Source organism: Diachasma alloeum, unplaced genomic scaffold (assembly GCF_001412515.2).
Source record: "Diachasma alloeum isolate Michigan unplaced genomic scaffold, Dall2.0 Dall_scaffold_00219, whole genome shotgun sequence".
NCBI lineage: Eukaryota > Metazoa > Arthropoda > Insecta > Hymenoptera > Braconidae > Diachasma > Diachasma alloeum.
In genome coordinates this window covers 39925-61300 of record NW_021680384.1, presented here as the reverse complement: position 1 = coordinate 61300, position 21376 = coordinate 39925, and the positions used below count along the sequence as shown (strand labels likewise).

General features: G+C 39.5%; 2 protein-coding genes across 5 annotated transcripts in view; one reads left to right on the top strand and one right to left on the bottom strand.

The window, feature by feature from the left end:
- The first annotated feature begins 108 nt into the window (after window positions 1–108).
- Window positions 109–7053, top strand: LOC107037385 (zinc finger protein 845). 2 transcript variants are annotated; one of them, XM_015255915.1, is made up of 4 exons: window positions 109–439; window positions 674–811; window positions 2936–3083; window positions 3620–7053. In XM_015255915.1, the coding sequence occupies exons 1-4, from the start codon at window positions 296–298 to the stop codon at window positions 6640–6642; spliced, it is 3453 nt and encodes a 1150-aa protein (XP_015111401.1). In that variant the 5' UTR covers window positions 109–295; the 3' UTR covers window positions 6643–7053. The 2 variants fall into 2 exon arrangements, with proteins under 2 accessions (XP_015111401.1, XP_015111400.1); XM_015255914.1 differs by having other exon boundaries at window positions 3617–7053.
- A 7411-nt stretch (window positions 7054–14464) lies between these two features.
- Window positions 14465–21376, bottom strand: part of LOC107037387 (protein Tob1) — a 28368-nt gene continuing 21456 nt past the window's right edge. For all 3 annotated transcript variants that reach the window (XM_015255918.1, XM_015255916.1, XM_015255917.1), the window contains 2 exons: window positions 19998–20832; window positions 14465–19916 (listed from right to left, as the gene is read on the bottom strand). In XM_015255918.1, the coding sequence (XP_015111404.1) occupies window positions 19376–19916; window positions 19998–20728 (1272 nt within the window). In that variant the 5' untranslated portion in view covers window positions 20729–20832 and the 3' untranslated portion in view covers window positions 14465–19375. The remainder of the gene's footprint in view (window positions 19917–19997; window positions 20833–21376) is intronic.

Genomic DNA, 21376 nt, shown 5'->3' with positions numbered 1-21376 from the left:
TGCCGGAGTGAGGCTCGAGGTGCGGCTGGCGCCGCCTGGACTCCCCAGAATCCCCCAGAGATTGCCATCCTCAAGCCAACTGAACCCCTTGGACCGCTCGATGCGATACCTGATGCCTCGGTGGTAGCTCCGCGCGTTCAAATGTCGGCGAGCAAACAAAACGTTGCGTCCCTAACCTTCTCCAGCCTCCATCATCACCAGACGACGTATCACCGTTGACTGCAACAAGCCAGGCTCATCATCCGGCCAATCAACCCCATCAATCAACGACACCAAGTGGATTTATGTCCTGAGGATGGACGAAGTCGTCGAGCTGGAGGCACTGGACAATGTGTGCAGACTTTGTCTGTCAACGGACGAGCCCAAGTCACCAATATTCGGCGTCCAAGGGGCAGCTGTACCATTGGCCGAGAAGATTCAAGACTGTCTCAGCATCGAGGTGAGTTAATTGTCATTATTGGGGGTCTTCAATCCTTTGGAGTGGCTTTTCCGGCCGCTTTGGCCTCTCTGGGGGCCTCTGGAGGGCCCCAAATCTCGAAGTGTTGATTTTTTTGGCACGATGGGGGAAGGTTATGGCGTCGATGAGTCGTGTCATCCATCTTTGGTGATTGGTGTGGCTGGTGGCGGTGGGGTGAGGAGCACTTGATGAATTCATTGGTTCGGTGCGTTTCAGGTGCTGCGGGACGACAAACTCGGGACGATGATCTGCGGGAGCTGTGTCAAGAGTGTCAATCAGTGGCACTTGTACAGGGATAGCTGTCTCAGGTCCCAGGAGAAGCTGCAGAGATGGGTGGAGAAACGTGGAGATGTTGTAAGTGGCTTTGAGGAGGGTGCGGTGGATTTTTGGGGCGGGAGGGAGCGCGTTTTGGCGGGAGGAGTGGAGGGTCTTTCGAATTTGGGGACTGGGGTTTGATGAATTTTTTTATTTGCGGATTGGGAGGTGCTGGAAGCAGTTTTTTCATTTTGAATATTTTTTTTAGGGATTTTGAAGGGGAAGAGGACGCGTTCTGGAGAATTTGATTATGATTAGTGGTTTTTTAAAAGAGTTTTCCTGATTATTCAGGGGTCGGGAGGTGTTGGAGTCGGTTTTTTCATTTTGAATATTTTTTTTAGGGATTTTGAAGGGGAAGAGGACGCGTTCTGGAGAATTTGATTATGATTAGTGGTTTTTTAAAAGAGTTTTCCTGATTATTCAGGGGTCGGGAGGTGTTGGAGTCGGTTTTTTCATTTTGAATATTTTTTTTAGGGATTTTGAAGGGGAAGAGGACGCATTTTCGAGAATTTGATTATGATTAGTGGTTTTTTAAAAGAGTTTTTCTGATTATTTAGGGGTCGGGAGGTGTTGGAGTCGGTTTTTTCATTTTGAATATTTTTTTTAGGGATTTTGAAGGGGAAGAGGACGCATTTTCGAGAATTTGATTATGATTAGTGGTTTTTTAAAAGAGTTTTTCTGATTATTTAGGGGTCGGGAGGTGTTGGAGTCGGTTTTTTCATTTTGAATATTTTTTTTAGGGATTTTGAAGGGGAAGAGGACGCGTTTTCGAGAATTTGATTATGATCAGTGGTTTTTTAAAAGAGTTTTTCTGATTATTCAGGGGTCGGGAGGTGTTGGAGTCGGTTTTTTTATTTTGAATATTTTTTTTAGGGATTTTGAAGGGGAAGAGGACGCGTTTTCGAGAATTTGATTATGATCAGTGGTTTTTTAAAAGAGTTTTTCTGATTATTCAGGGGTCGGGAGGTGTTGGAGTCGGTTTTTTTATTTTGAATATTTTTTTTAGGGATTTTGAAGGGGAAGAGGACGCGTTTTCGAGAATTTAATCTTAATTAGCGATTTTTTAGAAGAGTTTTCTTGATTATTTAGGGGTTGGGAGGTGTTAGAATTAGTTTTTTTATTTTCAATATTATTTAATGGATGTTGAATTGCGAGAGGGCAATTTTTAGAGAATTTAATTTTGATTAGGGATTTTTTCGAGTTTTTAAAAAATTATTTGGGAATTAGATTGGATACTTTAATTTTTTCTTCGTATTTTGAGGTGGATATGTTAAATTTTTATTAAAAATGTTTTCATGATTTTGGTAATTTGGGTGCGAGGAGAATACGATTGAAGGGATTTTTTCAATTCATTTTTTTATTATTTTGAGATGGATATTTTGAATTTTTTGAGATTGAGGAACACTTCCTGGTGGATGATTCTGATGGGAGGGTGGAGAGATTTTTTTTTTTATTTCGGGATTAGAGAGTTTTTGAAGATGATTGAAGATTTTTTTGGTGGTTCTGATGGGGATTAAACAGTTGAAGACTTGAAGACTTGTTGATGGAAAAAAAGAATCTCTCTACGATTTCTGGACTTTTTTTCATTTCGTACTGAAAAAAAATGAATTTCCAGTTAGATTTCAAATTTACTGAGATTCTCGCCATTAGAAAAGGGAACCGATTATTAAAGTAATGAAGTATCTCATAGAATATCCCAAAAATTGGATTTAAATGTACAAATCCTACAAATTGCAGAGAAACAAATTTCCCCAGCCAATTGTCTGTAAATAATATTGAATAATTGTCCGAATTTTTCCACGAATAATTCACCCAAATTTCACCATATTATCCAATTATTTTGAAATCAAAAAACGAGGAAAACTAAATCAATGTCACAATTGCCAATTAATCCGGATGGGCTGAAAACCTCATGTGATTTCACTCGAATTACTTTCTCCACATTTGAAATTGCTGACTTAGAATGGCAAAAGTTCTACCTCATCAATTTTCAAAAAACTCGAAAGGTGAAATTGTCCCTTGACAATTGATATTTTCAAGTTTTTTTGTAAACAATTATTCACTTTTCACTGAATAATTCCTCATTCCACCTGGCTCTCATTATCAAAAATTCTCCTCTCCATTCTCCTTTTCGTCCATTCTAAAACGTTCCTATTTCTCCAGATAACTCACATAAAATCGGAGCCAATCGACCCAGACGAGATGTCCTCCCCAGAGGATCTCATCGATACCATGGACAATATGGACGACATCCCCGAGGACAGATCCCCCCCTCGCTCCAAACGTCGTCGATCATCAAGCCATTCATCAGGTAACTTTACCAACAGCACCTGTACCTCTTTCTTAATAATCACTTCATAAAACATCCCAAACCCCCATCGAGATATCAAAATTTCCATCAACACAATTTATGTAGTATTCATTATTTTCTGCAGAAAACATTCTTTCAAGGATTAATTAATTAATTAATTTGTCACTCCATTCATTCATTAATCATTAATAATGATTAATTGATCAATTCCTTAATTCATTAACTTATTAGTTCATCAACTTACTAATTTATCAATTTATCAATGTATTAATTCACTAATCCTTTGAAAAATCTCGCCATCAATTCAAATTTTCGACTAATTCTTCATAAACTCGAAAAACCCCAGCGAGATATCCAAATTCTGCCATTTATTATTTTTGAATTTCCCAATTTTCCCCACCATACCCCTCACAAGACCCTCCCCCCTACCCTCAGCGAAAAGTGTCGGAACCCCCAAAACCTCTGGGCCCCAAATTCCTCCCGAAAAAAAATCCCCTCACCGCCCCTAAACGACTGATGGTCACGTCTTTCAGAAGCGGACTCAGTCGCGGGCACACAGCTCCTGCTGAACCCAATGGCGGCAGCCGCGAAGGACCTCCTGGACCCGACCTCAGGGGACTACCACTCCTCCCGCAAAAAACTAAAGCGCGGTCCCCACACCCACTTCCGCGGTATCAAAGTATTCAAACGTAAGTGCCCCCACTGCATGATCCACTTGCACTCAAAGCTCTCGTACAAGAACCACATGGATCGCTACCACCGCGCAAGCGCCCCAAAGCCGCGAAACGGTCCGCTATCATTCCGCCTCCCCTCGACGGACAAGTCCTCCTCCCTGGACGAGGACATAGAGATGGTGGAGGACGTCGAGGACGAGCTCCTCTCAATGGAGAAGAACGCGCCCCTCACCCAAGTCCAAGAGAACATAATAAGCCAATTAAAGACCTTCTCGTGCTACTCGTGTCAGCAAGTGTTTAGCGATCGCCGCAGCACCCTCAACCACATCCGCCAGCACATGCCAGACTTGCGTCCGTACACGTGTATTGCATGCCTGACCGAGTTCCCAGACCGTTCGATATACAAGCTCCATTGCGGCGCGTCCTTTGAGTGCGCCATGAAAATCGCCCTCGTAGTCCCCAAACACGGCACGGAGAAGTATTTCACGTGCAACATGTGCCTTAGACCAATGCCGAACAGAAAAGAACTGCTGTCCCACCTGTCGAAGCACTCTGACAAGCAGTACGAGCCCCTGACGTCGTCCGCCCCGACGGCGCTCAAATCCCCAAAGACAAAAGAGCGCTCGGCAACGGCCCCGGGGCCCTACCGCCACGGCGACCCAGCGCACAACCACACGTGCGACTACTGCGGCATGATCTATCGCTACAAGCCCAACATGCTCAAGCACGAAGACCTGTGCAAGCGTCTACCGCCGGACGAGCGGACCTCCTACCGCTGCGCCCACTGCGGCATGACATTCCTTGTTTTCAAGAAATTCCAGTCCCACATTACCCTCGAGCACAACCGCAAAGATCTCGTCTGCTACGAGTGCAACTCAAAGTTCAAGCAGTCTAATGAGTACTTGATCCACCACCAGCAGCACAGAAACAGTGCTGTGAGGGACGGGGCGAAGAGCGTCTGGAAGAACTACAACTCGAGCTTGACCAAGGTCACCATGAAGTACGGCTGTGCCATGTGCCCCCAGGAGTTCCTCACTAAGGAGGAGCTGGCACAGCACAGGCCGACGCATTCAAAAACCAAGAGCCAAGCCCAGAATCACGTTGAAGTTATAGATCCCGACGTGGACGACAGCATGAGCCAGTCGGGATCGGAGCTCAATGCATCCGCCTACTCCATCCCCCGGGAGAACAATTCCCACACGAGGAGCACAGAGTGCACCACCTGCGGCAAGATATTCGCCAACTATCCCAACTTGCGGAGGCACATAAGAACGGTGCACATAATCGCAGGTAGGTTCAGTTGTCCCAAGTGCCCGAAGACGTTTACGAGCGAGGATCTGTGGAATCAGCACGCCGAGAGGGCGCACCCGAAGGAGGTGCCCGCCGAGGGAGGGGCGCCCCCTTTCAAGTGTATGCAGTGCAAGAAGGTCTTCGATTCGCAGGAGATGTTGAACAGCCATCTTCAGCAGTCACACGGAATGGCTGAGGACGATCACTTGGCTTGCGACATATGCGGCAAGCGCTTCAGCAACGAGACGTCGCTGAAGATTCACAGAGGGCACCACTTCAGACGTGACTCTAGACTGTCGATTCGGTCGGTGCCCCATCCGCTGGATCAGGTGCAAGTTGAGATGCAGGAGGGGCCGCTGGAGTTGAGCCTGACACCGCGTCCGGCTAAAGCCAAGAAGTCCTTTCCAACGCCGAGTTTCAAGCAGTCTTTGTCACCGAGTAATTTGGCCTGCGCTGTCTGCGACGACTCCTTCTCAGACGTCGGGGAATTGCGGAAGCACCTGTGGGAGGTCCACTGCCAGAAGCACAAGTCCGAGAAGTCCTTTGTCGGAGATCTTCAGTGTGAGCTGTGCACAAACGTCTTTCCGGATGAGAAGGCACTGGAGGAGCACATGAGGTGGCACAAGGAGAATCCGATCTTGGCCGAGGTGACGCGACCCGTCGACATCTCCTGCGACATCTGCGGAAAGTTCTACAGCTCGACAAAAGCCCTGTGGAAGCACAAGAAGCTGCACAAGACGACGCCGGTGGCGGGCATCAAGTTCCAGTCGCTCAAGAAGACGACGCCCACGTCCTTCCCCTGCCCCGTCTGCAAGAAGGTCTTCAACAACGAGACTTCCATGAAGAAGCATAAGGCCGCTGCGCACTACGTGAGGAAGTCGTTGAACTCGATAACCAGGAAGTCGACGACACCGTCCCCCTCCAAGGCCGACGAAGACGGCAAGCCAAAACGACCGAAATTGGACTTTGACATGATCAGGAAGGCGTATCACCTGGGGGAGCCTTCGGGCAGCAGCTTTGGGACACCAACCGCCACGACCAAGAAACCTGTCACCTGCGGCATCTGCAAGAAGCTGCTGCCCAGCATGAGCTCGCTCTACAAGCATCGCCAGAACGTACACAAGAGCAGCATTGGCAAGCCTCTGGAGGTCGACGAGGGCGAGGTCGAGGGCGAGGGGGTCTCCTGCACCGAGTGCTACAAGGTCTTCTCTAACCCTGCCAACATGAAACAGCACTACACCAAGGTTCACGGCAATGGCGACAAGCATTACTGCACCATGGACGACTGCGAGGAAGTCTTTGATACTTCGTTGGCCAAGCAGGCCCACGAGAAGAGCCACATGAACATCCTCTACAGCTGCAATCTGTGCTCTAGGCACATGTTCAATCGCTCCGCCATCGATGGCCATCTCAATAATGAGCACGCCGAAGAGGTCGAGGGGAAGAAGACGGAGATGTTCTACAGGAAAACCGATTTGGGGAGCTATGAGGTCAAGGGCGCTGACGGCAGGGTCTGCCCCATTTGCAAGATCAAGTATCCGAACATCAAGGCTATGAAGATTCATTATGTCAAGATCCATGAGGGCGTCAGTTAGGTTGGGCCTGCCGAGATTAGGTTAGGACGGAGGCAAAGTGACGAGGGGAGTGCATCCTGAGATTTTGAGGTTAGGTTGAGGAACATTGTACAGTACATAACCTATAAGTAAATCATCATTTTGTATTATTCATTAGGAACATTTTTGACGCGATACTCTGAGGATCGTTCGAGATATGCCGTAGAATTTGTATTTTTTAGGCCTTTTGTTCTTCTAGGTTAGGATTCGATTATTTTTATTTTTTGGAGATTAGGGGAGGTTAGAATTTGATCATCATGGCTTCCGATTATTTTTTCTTCTTTTTTTTCGAGTGAGAGAGGTGTCGCTTTAGTCGATAGGACTAGTGTAAGATAATTTTTTGTGTAACGATGGAAATAACTGCATAATAAATGCAAGACATGTTTATTAAAATTGGAAATTCATTACCTGTATCATTCTGAGGATCTGCATAGCTATATTCTTCTGGGATTGGGTAGACTGGGAAATTTTTCACAGAGCGAAAAAAAAATTACACATTTTGGCATTGTAAAACTCGAGTTGCAGCCGAAAACGCGATTTACCCGGTGATAAATGATCTACGAAAAATTGAATTAGGATTTTTTTGCATTCTACTGAGACAAAATGGATTTTCTTACTTCGAATCTAGTCGGAAATGTTTCCATCTATCGATTGAAAAAAAAATCATCCATTTTATCCCAGTAGAAGTCGAGTTACAGCCGGAAACGTGTAAATGATCTAGAAAATCGATAAATGATCTATAAAAATGGAATTGGGATTTTCTCCCAAACCCCTGGGCCAAAATGGATATTTTTTTTTTCAATTCGTATTAAAATTTTTCGGTCTATCGATTGGGATCACTTCCGACGATAGATCCCTGGCTCTACATCGTCAACCGAAAAATCGAGTGTTTTAATTTTATTTATAATAAAAAAAATTGAAAGTATTTTTTTCCTTATTCCACTTTATAAATTAATAAAAAAAATATTATCACTGATTGTTGGAGTTGTTATTATTGAGTGATTGAGGCGGGTAATTCAATTAGACAATTAACGTGAAAACTAGATAAATTATCTTTTTTTTTCGTTGCGAATTTCTTTGTTTATATGATATACACAAAAACATTTGTTTTAATATAAACTTAAAAATTTTCGTACAACAATATGAAAAATTATAGACTATTATACACATATATTTATAGATATATGTACGTCTGTTTTTTTGGTTTATTTATTTTCAATTTTTTAAAATTATTTATATTTCTTGTTTCTCTTTATGGGAGGGAAACCCTTCAGTTTCTCACTAATTGGTTATTCTTTGGAGATATAAAGAGGACCGGTGAACGGTACTTGTGGTTTACAATTCAATTCAACTAATTGATTAAATAATTAAGAAGTCATTAAAGTAATAGTTAACCTAGATATTTCTATCACATTCAATAAAATCATTTGTGAATTCTACGTATACGAAAGGAATATTTTTCCATTCGGTAAGAAATGAATTAAGACTAATTACGAATAGAAAAGTTGAGGAAATTAACTCTAATGTTTTTTTCTCTCTCTTCACTGCAAGAATAATCTGCGTTTAATACTTTGGCGATTCAAGGTAGGTAAATTGTATTTTTTATTAGAGTTTAAATTATTTTATTTAATTATTAATTTTTTTGTTTATTTTTTCAATGAATTAGTTTTTCATTTTTTAAGGTACGTAATACACTGATGACACATAGAATTAGGCCAATAGTTATCCTCTCTTTATTTATTTTTTGATAACTTTTATTTTGTTCAATCCCATCGCAGACGCTGCATTTCATTTCAGATCCTTAACGTCAATTTTTTTTTCTCATCTGAATGAAACAAAATTGATTTTGCAGAAGGGTGGGAGTTGATGATCAACCAAATGGATAGATACGAAAAAAAATCACCCATTTTGCCCTCATGGAACTCAAGTTACAGCTAAAAACGTGGTCTAGCGGATCCACTGAAAATTGAATTGGGATTTTTACCTATTCTACAGGGGCAAAATGGGTTCCATTTCATCGAATCAGATAGTAAATCGTCTGTTCCATCGAATGAAAAAAAAAATTCCCATTTAGCCCCAACAGAACTCAAGTTACAGCCAAAAACGTGAAAATGATCTAGAAGATCGATAGATGATCTATAAAACTTGAATTGGGATTTTCTCCTGAACCACTGCGCCAAAATGGATAATTTTTTTTTTAATTCGAGTGTACGTTTTCCGATCTATCGAATGGGATAATTATTGACCCCCCCCCCATTTTTTTCATTCAATTGAGAATTGAAAAATCGATTTATAAATATTATTTATAAATCGACATTCACAATTAAATTCTGGAGCCTCATGTGCTCGACTTTCGGCTCAAGCCACGCCCACTCATTGATTCACGTTTGTACCACCAATCAAGAGCCTGAACATAATTCCTCTCTCAATTTTCAATATTAAATTCGATTTCTCTCGATTATTTTCATTCATTCACGAACGAGTGATCGTCCTCGCCACTAATTAACTTACATTATGATAATCATAATTATTCCCGTCATGTCGGTGTTGATTTTTTAATTGTTAACAATCATGTACAAAGTGTAGCAGCGCTCAGGATCTTTTTAATATCCCCATTTGTGATGTTTCTTTTAACTCATCTATTTTTTTTCATTATTATGAACTATAGAAACACACTGGCTATCGAACGTTAGTACACACTCATTGGTATTTTTATCCATTTTTTTGTTTTTAATACAAAGAGAGATTTTGTAAGTTGAAAAAGGACAAATACGACATATCGACATCGAATTCAACAGTAGTAGTTGTTTAAATATTTTTTTAATGATTTTTTCGACGGTGTATTTTTTTTTATTAAAAATTGTCTGTCTTTGTGATGTTGATCTGATGGAAGTTTAACAATTTTTTGTCATATTTTTATTGGCGAGGATGACTGTTTCGTTTTTATTTATCTTGTTTCATTGGTGTATTCCTGTGTTTTTAGCGGGTAATGTTCATTTTTGGTATCGTCTCGATGATTTTAATCCATAATCGATTATTTTGATCTATCGTGATTGCAGGAGAATCTTTTGGAGGGGGCAAATTCATCGACAAATTGAAAAAAATGTAGCTCTCCGTGTTCTCGAGATATCGCAGAGAACAGCCTCCGATAAATCGATTACTATCGATCTTCGATAAAAATCGAGTTTTGGATTTTTTTAATTTCATGTGGATAAATTTCTCCCCCTCTAGCAGATGCATTGATACAAGTATTAATTTCCCTTTCAATCACGAAATGATGATTTTCGTCATTTGTTGAAATCACTCGTGTAAACAATAGTTCTGTCAACATCAATAGTTTCATACGTTACGAGAATTACTTTGAATAGCATAAGCAGAGCTCTTTAACCATACAGATATGTTCAACACGAAAGAAGTAACACGGAGACGACTCCAGGACGAATGGAACTGATGCAACGATTTTTCGTCACGAAATCGGTGAGGATCAAACACTCTTTACGTTTTATTCGATATTTCGAAAACGCGAGGAGATAAAGTGTGGGTTCACATCTCATCTAAAAGCTGAGAAAATTTCCAATTTAAAACCGGCAATATAAACCCTTTTTGCTCAAAATCTCAGCAAGATGTGGCAATGTAAAATTTGACCTTGAGAAAATCTAATTTCAAGGTCAAACTTGTTTTCCTCTGGTGTTGAGGCAAGAAGATGAGATAGAGGGGGTGTCAAATAGTATTTTAAATCGGAAATTTCCCCAGCTTTCGGATGGAACTGTTTTCAGAATTGTATCTCGTCAAATTTTTGAGATATCGAGCAAAACGTAAAAATATCGGCTACTTCGTGACGCTAAATCGTGACACAAAATGGAGGGACGCATTTTGTTGAGAGGAAAAAACAGCCAACGTAATATTGTCTCCCTAACTCATAAACATGCGTATACAATGCGCAAAAATTTCTGTAGAAAATTACCTCTACATCTACTATCCTTGTTAATTAATATTATTTTCAAATTTATTCATTCGTATTTTTAGGTAGTAATATATATCGATTTTTTTCTCATTAAATTAGTAATGCGTTTTTTAAAATTAATCGTTAATTACTCTCGCTAATGTTTCACTACGTCAACTAGTGTGTACCCTTATACGCCTACGAGTGAGTATTTTTTTGGTATTATCCCTTTTGTTTATTTATGCATCTCTCGATACCTCAAATTTTTCAAATTTTTTTTGTTGAGGATTTTCTTGTGATAACGCACATTCGCTGCAACTCTGGACGACCCATGCGATTATTCTAGCTATTATTCCCACCGCCAATAATTTTTGTTTATTGTTAATTAAAGAAATAATGTTTGCAGTTAGTCGCAACTTTCCAAATTTTTGAGGGGTAAAGTTGCTAAATAATGGATGACAGAGTTACACGGCTGATTATCATAATTATTATCGAAAATTCCCAGTTTTTAGAGGAAATAATTTATCCATAAATTATTATTTATATTAAAGATGTTTTTTGTAACCCCATTAGATACATCGGAAAATCTATCATCAAATTGAAAAAAAAACGATCCATTTTGCTCATATAGAACCTGAGTTACAGTGGAAAACGTAAATGCGCTCTAGCCATCGATGATCTATAATGATCTACGGAATTGTTCGGGATTTTTGGGGGATTTACTGAGGCGAAATGATCCCTCTTCCTTACATTTGATACAAAATTTGTCTACTTATCCAATGAAGTCATTTCCAATCCATTTCCCTCTGGTCGTCTGAAAATGATCTAGCGATTGATAAAAGATCTATGAAAATTGATTAAGGATCTTCCCCGAATCTGCTGTGCCAAAATGGATCGTTTTTTTTTTAATTCGTAGGTGAATTTTCCGATCTATCAAATGCCACCGGTTTCATTCACCCAGTGTTTGTGGCTCTCAAGATAAACAATAAGATAATTGTGGATTGATCTGAAAAACACAGAACCCCTGCATTACGTATTCAGGTGCCGGTTTCTTATACTAGACACAACGAGATATCAATTCCCTCGAACCTCCGCATTCGCTCATCTATTGTTTATCATTTATCATTTATCAACTATTCTGAAGAAAAACTATTCATTCAGATATACATAAATAGAGGTGAATACAAAGTTCCTTTTTTTTAGAATATAAAATTGAATATACACGTTACGATATTTCATCTCGATACAAGAATTGTTCAATTTAAAATATAGATTTTTGTATTTTTTTTTCATCTTAATTTTAGTAGTTTGGCTTAATTTTAATTAATCAACTAATTAATCCAAGTCAATCGAAATGCCGATGAAATGAAAAATATTATATTGCGGTAAATTCCATCTCAAGTTTAAAGAAAAGACAGCCCATTTTGTCCCGTCCTTTTCGAGACACGATGGGGCAAAATAGGCTGTTTTCTTTCATTTGGGTAAATTTTCCGATCTATAATCTTGATCTCAATAAAAAATGGATGAATTGTAAATGGCATTAAATCGTATTTTTTGTTTTATAAAAAATTTCATCGATAATTAAAAATCGTAATTACATCGTTATGAACTATCGGATATCACTGATGATTCACATGACCCCCTCCCCAACGGAATAGACGTCAATCGTCCTAACGTCACGCATTCCAATAATTTTTCGTATTTCCCCCTCTCTCTTTCTCTTTGTAATGGAGAACTGAAGAATGAAATGAAAAATAATCATGCGTTCGTATTACGTCGACTCGTATGATTCCACAGCACGAGCTTTGCATTTTAATACATCGCTGACGGTTAATCTAACGGGCTAATGCACCCATTCATGTATCTTCGAAAAAAATATGGCCGTGAGAATTTCGGGGGGTGGGGATAAGGGGTCACTGATGACCCCACCTGATGGATCGGAAAATTTGCCCACAAATTAAAAAAAAGACGATGCATTTTGCCCCCATAGAACCGGAGTTACAGCAGAAAATGTAAAAGTGATCCAGCAGTTGGTGATCTATAATGATCTAGAGTATTATTCAGGATTTTTGGGGGATCTACCCCGAGCAAAATGAGTCGTCTTTTTTCAATTCGACAGAACGTTCCTCTGCCTGTCCATTGCAACCATTTTCTAGCCATTTTGGCCCGGTCTTACAGAAATGATCTAGAGATCGATAAATGATCTATGAAAGTTTATGTAGGATTTTCTCCGGATCTACCGGACCAAAATGGATCGCCTTTTTTTTAATTCGTGGGTATTTTTCTTGGCCTTTTCGGTGGCATAATTCTCATCGACATCCCGGGAAATCCCGAGATTATTAACATAAGAATGCTTTTACCTGGTAAAATAATTTTTTTCAAGAATTGTTGGGTTTCAAAATAATAGAGATGATGATCCTCCAGCTGCAGACGCCATGTTCCATGTCATCGAGTGAAAAAAAAAAACAGAAAAAGGTGAAGAAAATTGAGGTGAAGTGATCGATGAAATGCAATTCGACGCTTCAAGGCTTCGGAGTAATCAATAAATCCTCATCACGTACCCATAACCCAATATTACGTGTATAATACGATCCCCCGTGACACTCACACTCTCATCAAGTATCAATTATTTATCGGTCTTAGTTATGTTTTAAATAGCAATTTTTTTTTGTTTATTTTGTCAATATTTTTTTTCGTTTTTTAATTATAAAGAAGTAACAAAGAATAATAATATTTCATGATATCATCGTACTCTTTTTGCTCTCAATTGTCACTATATAAGTATAGGTAATCTTTATATATTTATATTGTGGCAAATATTTATGTATAGTATTTATAATATTTATAATAAAACGTTAGCTACGTTTTTTAATACGATTTCTTCCATTCGAGTGGATTTCACCATCTGTGGAGACAGATCGGCGTGCATTTTCCTACATTTTTAGGATTTTTCGGCGGAAGGAGTGAGGGTAGAGGGTCGGAAATGACGCCATTTTGTAGCCAGTAAAAAGATCTATGAAAATTGATTTAGGATTTTCTCCCAAACGCCTGGGGCAAAATGGACTCTTTTTTTAAAAATCTCATGGGAAATTTTCCCAGCTTTCAACTGGCGGCATTTTTATTTTGCTGCATCCAATGCCCTCTGAAATACCGCCCTTTTTTGAACTCCCTTTTTCACTCACCCGAAAAAATTTCACGTGCACGCCGAAAAGTCTCAAAAAAACATGAGTAATGAGGGAAAAAATGACAACATTCAACTAGGATACTCTTAGACTACCAAAAATTCCAACAACTAATTGTTTTTCTCGAGGTGCTGATGCCCCTCAATCAATAATAAACATCTAATGAAAAATTTACCTATTTAAATCTCAGGGCGATCCCTCAATTACGTGACCTTGACACATTTACAAGACTATTTATAGGTTAGATCTAGATAAAAATCACACACATCTCGACGCGCCCTCTCGAGGATCAATTGTGCTCACTTTTCCGTAAGTTGAGGTTAGGTCGATTTTTCTAATATCATCTGGACTCTTTCTCTGGCTCAATTTCATCAACCAAAAGTCATCTATTCAACGAAATACAACTTGCGATAATTCAGATAACTTTTACGTGTCCTTGAAAAAATTTAAAAACTCTCATATAAAAATACAAAAAATAATTTACAAATTATCCAAGATTCCGGTATCAATTATTATTTATACGAAAAGTCGAGATGGAGAATAAATCATTTGGGCAATTAAAAATTATCTAGATTATCTGAAGATAATGTTCCATCGATAAACGCAAATATTTTCATTCATCGTAATCCTAAAATTATCCAACAAATGACACGTGAAAAAAAAGGTAAACAAAATCAACTGCAGTTATCAAATCACTGTATTATTAACAAAAATATAGTATTAATAATCATAACACCCTGAACACAATGAAATAATCCATTAAAAAAAAGAGAAAAAAAGACGTATTTCGATAAAATTCACTGTGTCCAGTTGTTAATAACTTTTCAATCAAGTATCATACAAAACAACAATAACAAACTATGAAAAAATTCCTTATCCTAATCAATAAGTTTCATTTCTTCTTAATTGATTAATTTTTTTTTCAATTAAAAATTGGCCCAATCTGAGCGGTGAATATATAATAATGTTTATATATATGTGTGTGTGTGTTTTACAAAATGAAAAATAAAATAACAATAACTAATATAATGTTCTTTATCGTACAAAAATACAAGGAAAGAAAAACAATAAATTTTCTAGGTTACAATAAAAATTGATTGGATAAAACATTGATGAAGTTGCAGAAAAAAACTAATGGGTTTTTTTATGATTTATGGCTATACAAAATTCGTACAATAAATTCGTCTAAACGGTTTTTTGTTATGTCGTTAGAAATTTAGATAAGAAAAGTGGGCGCAAGCTCCGGAGTAATCTTTTAATTTTTTTTGTTTTTTCATGCACTCATTTTTTTCAAACACTCGATATAAAGATAATAAAGGGGGTTGGGGGGTGGGTTTTCTCTTGTAGAAATAAAGGGGGTAGTAAAAAAAGGGGAGGGGCTCGGAGCTCACGCTCTTTACTCGGTACAATCACATGAAACGTAGGGTAATAAGATACATGAGATACCGTTGTCATCTGGAGTGAGACGATTTCATTGTTTTTCGGGATTTTTTGGGCTACGAGGGAGCGGTGGGGGGTTGACCGTGCATCGAGAAGGTGGGAAAATTTTCAACAAAATGAAAAAAAAATTATTCATTTAGCTCCCATAGAACCCGAGTTACAGTGAAAAACGTGAAAATGATCTAGGAAATCGATAAATGATCGATAGAAAATTGATTTGGGATTTTCTCCTCAACGGCTGGAACAAAATGGACGATTTTTTTTTTATTCTGCATGAAATTTTGCCATCTTTCGGATGAGGTCACTTTCGACCCCATCCCCCTGGCCCCTGTTGGCAATTTCAGGTTGTGTTCACAGATAAAATTTCCTCTCACTCCAGATGTCAATGAAAAAAATTAATAATTAAGAGCCTATGCACTCGTTCACCTTCTACGTGATAACCCGCACTCTGGAAGGTGCGCGCAACTACCGATGCGTGTCCTCATATAATGATCTATACATTATTTACTCAATTAATAGCGTAATGTGTATAATAACATCATCTTGTTTGTTTCACATACAGCATGTAGTAGGTATTGAAAAATATATATAATAATTACAAATCTAATCATTCACATATTTCATGATCATTCAAGGTATTTTCAGGCGTCACGCGACCCCCTCGTAATGTATATTTTGGTGATTTTTCTCTTTGTGATTTTCTCGTTTTTTTATTTCGTCTCATTCCGCCACTGTTTCGGCCATAACTCCGCCATTTTGTCACTCAATCGTCAGTTCCGCCATTTTGTTTTCAATGTGGTTCTCGTAATGTCAGCGAGATGGCGCTTGCAATCGCGATAATTCGTATTTACATGCGAAAAACAGATAATTTTTTTTTTCTCGTTTCGTGTTTAATCGTTTTAGATTGACCCTGCCTGTCTCCCTCGTAAAAAAAAAAAAATTCTCGTTCTCGTCACTCGGGCTAAGTATAAGAATATATATCGTGTAATGTCTCGTATCTAATCAATAGGTAAATTATCTGCAATGAATTTTTCACTCAACTCACGATAAATTTTTCCCTCTGAGTCGATTAAATTTATTTAATTTTTTTGCTTCATCAATTATTTAATAGACAATACCGATATTTTTTTGGGTTTTCTGGGTTTTTCCACTAGGTTCTTGACAAACACTTGATATTTTTAAAAAGACAGATTATCGATCCCCCCGCTGGGTACATGCGAGAAACGATTTTTTTGGTAAATCTTTATTTTAGTTTAATTATTAGGTTTTTACTCGTGTGTCCCCTCGATTTTTGTTGCTTCTCGTTTAACAAATACACTCAGTTAATGCGTTGGAAAACTATGCGTTTATCTTTTTGTTTTATACATTATAATACTATGTTTTTAAATTTTTTTTTTGTCTCTTCAATGTAGTACTCTGAGTTTGACCCTTGGGTTGAATTGAATTTTGGGATTTTGGGGTCGACAGTGAGCCCAGTGGATGGACCGGAAAATTTCAGGCGGAATTTAAAAAAAAACGATGCGTTTTGAAAATGTCAAAATAATCTAGGGATCGATCGATGATCTACGAAAAATTGATTCGTAATTTTTGGCTACATCACTGGGCTGGAATGGATCAGCATTTCATTAATTTTCGATGAAATTTCCAGAAATAGAGCACCCATTCAACAAGACCGTAAAAATGATCTACAAATCGATCAAAGATCTATGAAAACTTCAAACAGGATTTTCTCCTCTTCTACTGGGCCGAAATGGATAATTTTTTTTTTCAATCGCAATTAAAATTTTCCGATTTATCCAATGGAAAAACAAAAACCCATTTTGCCCCAGTAGTACGTCAGTTACAGCCAAAGTTGTAAAAATGATCTACAAATCGATAAGCGATCGGCGAAAAATGCATTCTCTCCTAAACCACTGGGGCAAAACGGACCGTTTTTTCTTCAATTCCGGGGTGATTGTGTGCTCCCGAAGTCGGAAGAAGTCAATTCAACCCGCGAGTGAAATTTGAATTTCTCATCTTGACGTAATTTCTCATTAACTTTATCATTTTTTTCCCCCAAGAGCATACATCAAGTTTGATTTCATAGCTTTCCCACACCCAAGCCCGTAATCTCGCTCGAGATCCGTTTGATTCTCGTTATATTCAATAAAATCGACCCGCATCAATGAAAAAATTGTAATCACGAAAATTTTTCATTCAACATTTAAACCTCTGGATAATTCAATAATAATCGAGTGAAACATCTTCGACAAACGAAAATGCCTGGGAAAATTTTTTGCGTCCTCTGCATCTCAATTTTCTCGATTTTATTTTCATTTTTGTTTAACAATAGCAGGTACTAGCATAGCTACCACAGTCGTACGTATCGTTTAATAGTTACAATTAAGTTTTTAATTAGGTATTAAACTAGGGTAATGCGGTGTCTCTCTGTCCCCATAATTTTATGCCTCTATTCGCGTGTTTTTTTTTACCCCCCGCGCCAACGAAAAAAAATGTGGGCAATTTTTTTCCTTCATTTTGCATTTCTCTTTGTCGTCCAGTCGTTAATTCTTCATGTGGAAAATTTTTCTCTCTATCGGGCTTCTCTCGCCCACTTTTTTTTAATACTTTAGCACCTGGTGCCTGAGCTTCCGGCACCTTTTTTATGTTTTTCTTTTGCATTTTCATTGCCGGAGATCTTCGGTGACAATGGAATTATGCAATCGCGGGTGGAACGCAACGTGAGGTGAGTTTTAAAGCATTTTGTACTTTTTTGGTAAACTTTTTTAGGGAATTGAAGGGGCCTTCGATTTTGGGGATTCTTGAGTTTGAGATTTTGAGACAGCCAAAAAAACGATTTGACATCGACTTTTTGTTTTTTGCATTCCGCCATAACCAGCGGGGCAATATGGGTTCACACCAGTGTTTCGAACTGGAAATGTCCCGGGCTGCCGGATGAAAAAAATTTCCCGCCAAAAATCCCAAAATTTGAATTTCCAAAGTTCAAGAAATCAAGATTTTTGTAAAAAAGTGAAATGAAAAAATGAACAAATTGACACCTCACGTCAAGCCCACATGTACCCTACACATCTACATGAATTTATTATTTTCTCGTTTATAAAAATAAAATGTAAGATCGTACCAAAGGACGAGTCTTTGTTGCAACGGTATGAGAGCAACTCCATTCACGTTAAAATCCTAAAAAGAAGAAAAATTCCCCAACGAATTCTTGAAAATAAAACGCAACAGTTATCCCATACCGTTCCACAAATGAATAAACCCGTTGAAGTGAGTGCATTTTTCTGAATTATAATTACATAGGCTCTACAGATATATTATACTCTCCTCATTTTTTTCATTTTCTATTCCAGTGAAAAAATAAATTATTACACATTTGTCAATCCATCTGTGTATTCTCCCTCCCTCGAAAAACAATTTTGTCATTCCGTTCAATTAAATTTCATAATCTCGCCCAAAAGTGTTCTTCTAAAAAAAATGAATAATTTAGAAAAATAAAAAAAATTATGGAACAATTTTGGGACACCTGGCCACACGTGTCTCCATATCCAACGAGGAAAAAAATATAAAAAAATTTTTGGTAAAAAAAATTATCACTCGAGTGGTAAAACAGGATGAGCTTTTCGGTTTTGGGGGATATCTCAGAATCTAGCGGAGATGGCGCAATTTTCGTAAAAATCTTTTTTGTAGAACTCATCTCGCTCTACAGAAAAGGTTCTCATCAAAATTCCGATATCTCCTATAGATTCCAAGATATTTTACTCCAGGGAGATCAATCGATATCTCGAATGCAATCGAATAAAATTGAATGCAAAATGGACGAAAAGTCCATTTCCGTATTCCATTGATGAGAACCACCACGCGGATATCTCGTGAGCACTGGGAATCCCGGAGGAGTGAGTGCAGCAGCCCTGATTGGCCACTGAAAATTCGGCGGGAAATTCAAACTGATATAGTTTGAAAAGTGATTCCAGAGCCTTCAAGCGCCATTATCCACCCAATTTCACCAAAAACTCATCCTGTTGGACCCCTCCACTATCAAACCTCCCCAAAAACTAAAAAAACCATAGGAAAAAATAATCAATGAACCTTTAATGACTTAAACGACTGATGAGAGACGAGTTGGACAATTGGGGGCCAGGCTGCCAGTATATTAATTAGCAACCAGTAGATGTTGATACTGGCTGGCAGGATATGTAATCCCAAAGTTATTCAACCCATCAACGATATTATTCTTATCCTGTTGTGTCGTGCCACCGCCATTAGAAGTAGCAGAGCCAACAGGGCCAAGATTATTGGCCTGAGAGCTACCAGACACACCCCCATAGAACTGATGTCCAATAGTTGGATCAAGATAGGATGACGGAAACTTAGCGCCATAGAGGTCAGGCAAATAGCCAGCGTGGCTCGACGAGTCGAAGATATTGCGGTGTGAGAATTGTGGATGATAAGGACCTGGGAAGAAGTAGGCGCTGGGATCTGTGTGCTGTTGGGGCTGTCCTTGCTGCTGTTGCTGCTGCTGAGGTGGTTGACCAACGATACCACCTGGTGACAGTGAACGACTTGTCGGTGAGCTCTGCGAGACAGGCAGACCACCGGCTGATTGGTGGGGCCCGTGATGATGATGGTGATGATGAATCTGCTGTTGCATCGCTCGTTGTTTTATGTAGTTGGAGAATTCCGTTGGGGACATTCTGAAAGATTGCCATTTTAGGATTTGGACGGTTGCCTTCAGGAGGATGAAGACAGTGTGCATTGGCTCAATGATGACTTACCTGTTTGCCCGTTTGCTGCTGGTCTTCAGCTTGGTGCTACCAAATTTGGTCTGAGCAAAGGTCGCCGTGGTGAAGGTCAGCGGTGCTGTTGTCCTCGGTATAAAAGCCGGCACAGGACTCGGTGATCCCTTGAAGGTGCTAGTGATTGGTGTTGGCGATGGCGCTGACGATGACCCGGATGCATGGCCATTCTGTTGATTATTGGACGAGCCATTGCTGGCACTGCTGCCCAGTGAGGATGGAAATGGTGAGGTGGATTTTGGGCTCAAGCTGAGACCGCTTAGAGACGTGCCAACGGCCTCAATCGGTCTGAAGCACTGGGCCTCGGGGTTGAAGGTTTTGGTGACCTCACGATCAGCTGAACTCTCGTCGTGAAGGTCCGAGGACTCTGAGTAGAGAATCTTCACGGCACTCTTTTCACCGATTCTGTAGCTAACTTCACCGGGATCAACCCAGACAGCCAATTCAGCTGGAAGATTCTCGAGAATGTCTTGGATTGGTACACCAGACTCTTTGGCGGCTCGTTCAAGCACTGGATCGATTGGATCACCTGTTTTGAGGCACCTGAAGGCCGAACCTTTGAAGGGCTTTTCGGGGTACCAGTGACCCTTGAATTTGTCCTTCAGGGCCTTTTCCAATTCCTCACCGAATATGTTGACTCGGCGACGTGGTAGTTTGTTGTACAAGTAGGATATCACGAAATTCAGGGCCACCTGAACCTCTATGTCCATCTTTGGCTTTGAGAAGTGAATCGTTGGGCTGGGTGATTATCTTGGGGGGATGAATACACGGCACTGGGGCCACTGTTGAGGGGTTGCAGGGTGGTTTTTATAATCTGAAACAAGAAATTACAGATTCCGATTAGATTCATCGTGATTCTCATCTAGTTAAGGAGGCGATATCTGAAGAAGTTGGGGAGATGGGTGCATGGGGCTTGATTTCCTCAGTGAATCATAGAATTTACCGATAAACTGAAGAAAAAATTGTTGGTTCTGAAGCTCCAGTTTTGTAGATACTTCAAAAAACCATTTTTGAGAGTTGAAAGCTGTCTTCTACTCGATATGACAGTTTTCTTAAAGAACCTCCTCAACCAAGCGGTCTGAATTGGTCTCTTTATTCTATATTTCATCGTAAATTTGCCTGCCTGTAATATGCAACCATTTTCAACCTCCCATCCCTCAAACAGCCCCTAGAAATGCCACCTTATCTCGGAAAATAGCTTCTGTCGAATTCCGTCAGCTACAAATTCCCCCGAAAACTACTTTCAACTTATTTTTACGACTGTTCGGATAACTCCGGGTCACTGCTGCACAACGATCGATTGTTCAGTACCACCGCGCCGGGGGGGGGAGGGGGCTGAAGCTGTCTCTTATACACAT

Coding starts and splice junctions, on each gene's coding strand:
- LOC107037385 (XM_015255914.1), top strand. CDS start 296: ATGGACGAAGTCGTCGAGCTGGAGGCACTGGACAATGTGTGCAGACTT. Junction 440..673: donor AAGACTGTCTCAGCATCGAG/GTGAGTTAATTG, acceptor GGTGCGTTTCAG/GTGCTGCGGGACGACAAACT. Junction 3,084..3,616: donor ATCATCAAGCCATTCATCAG/GTAACTTTACCA, acceptor CACGTCTTTCAG/AAGCGGACTCAGTCGCGGGC.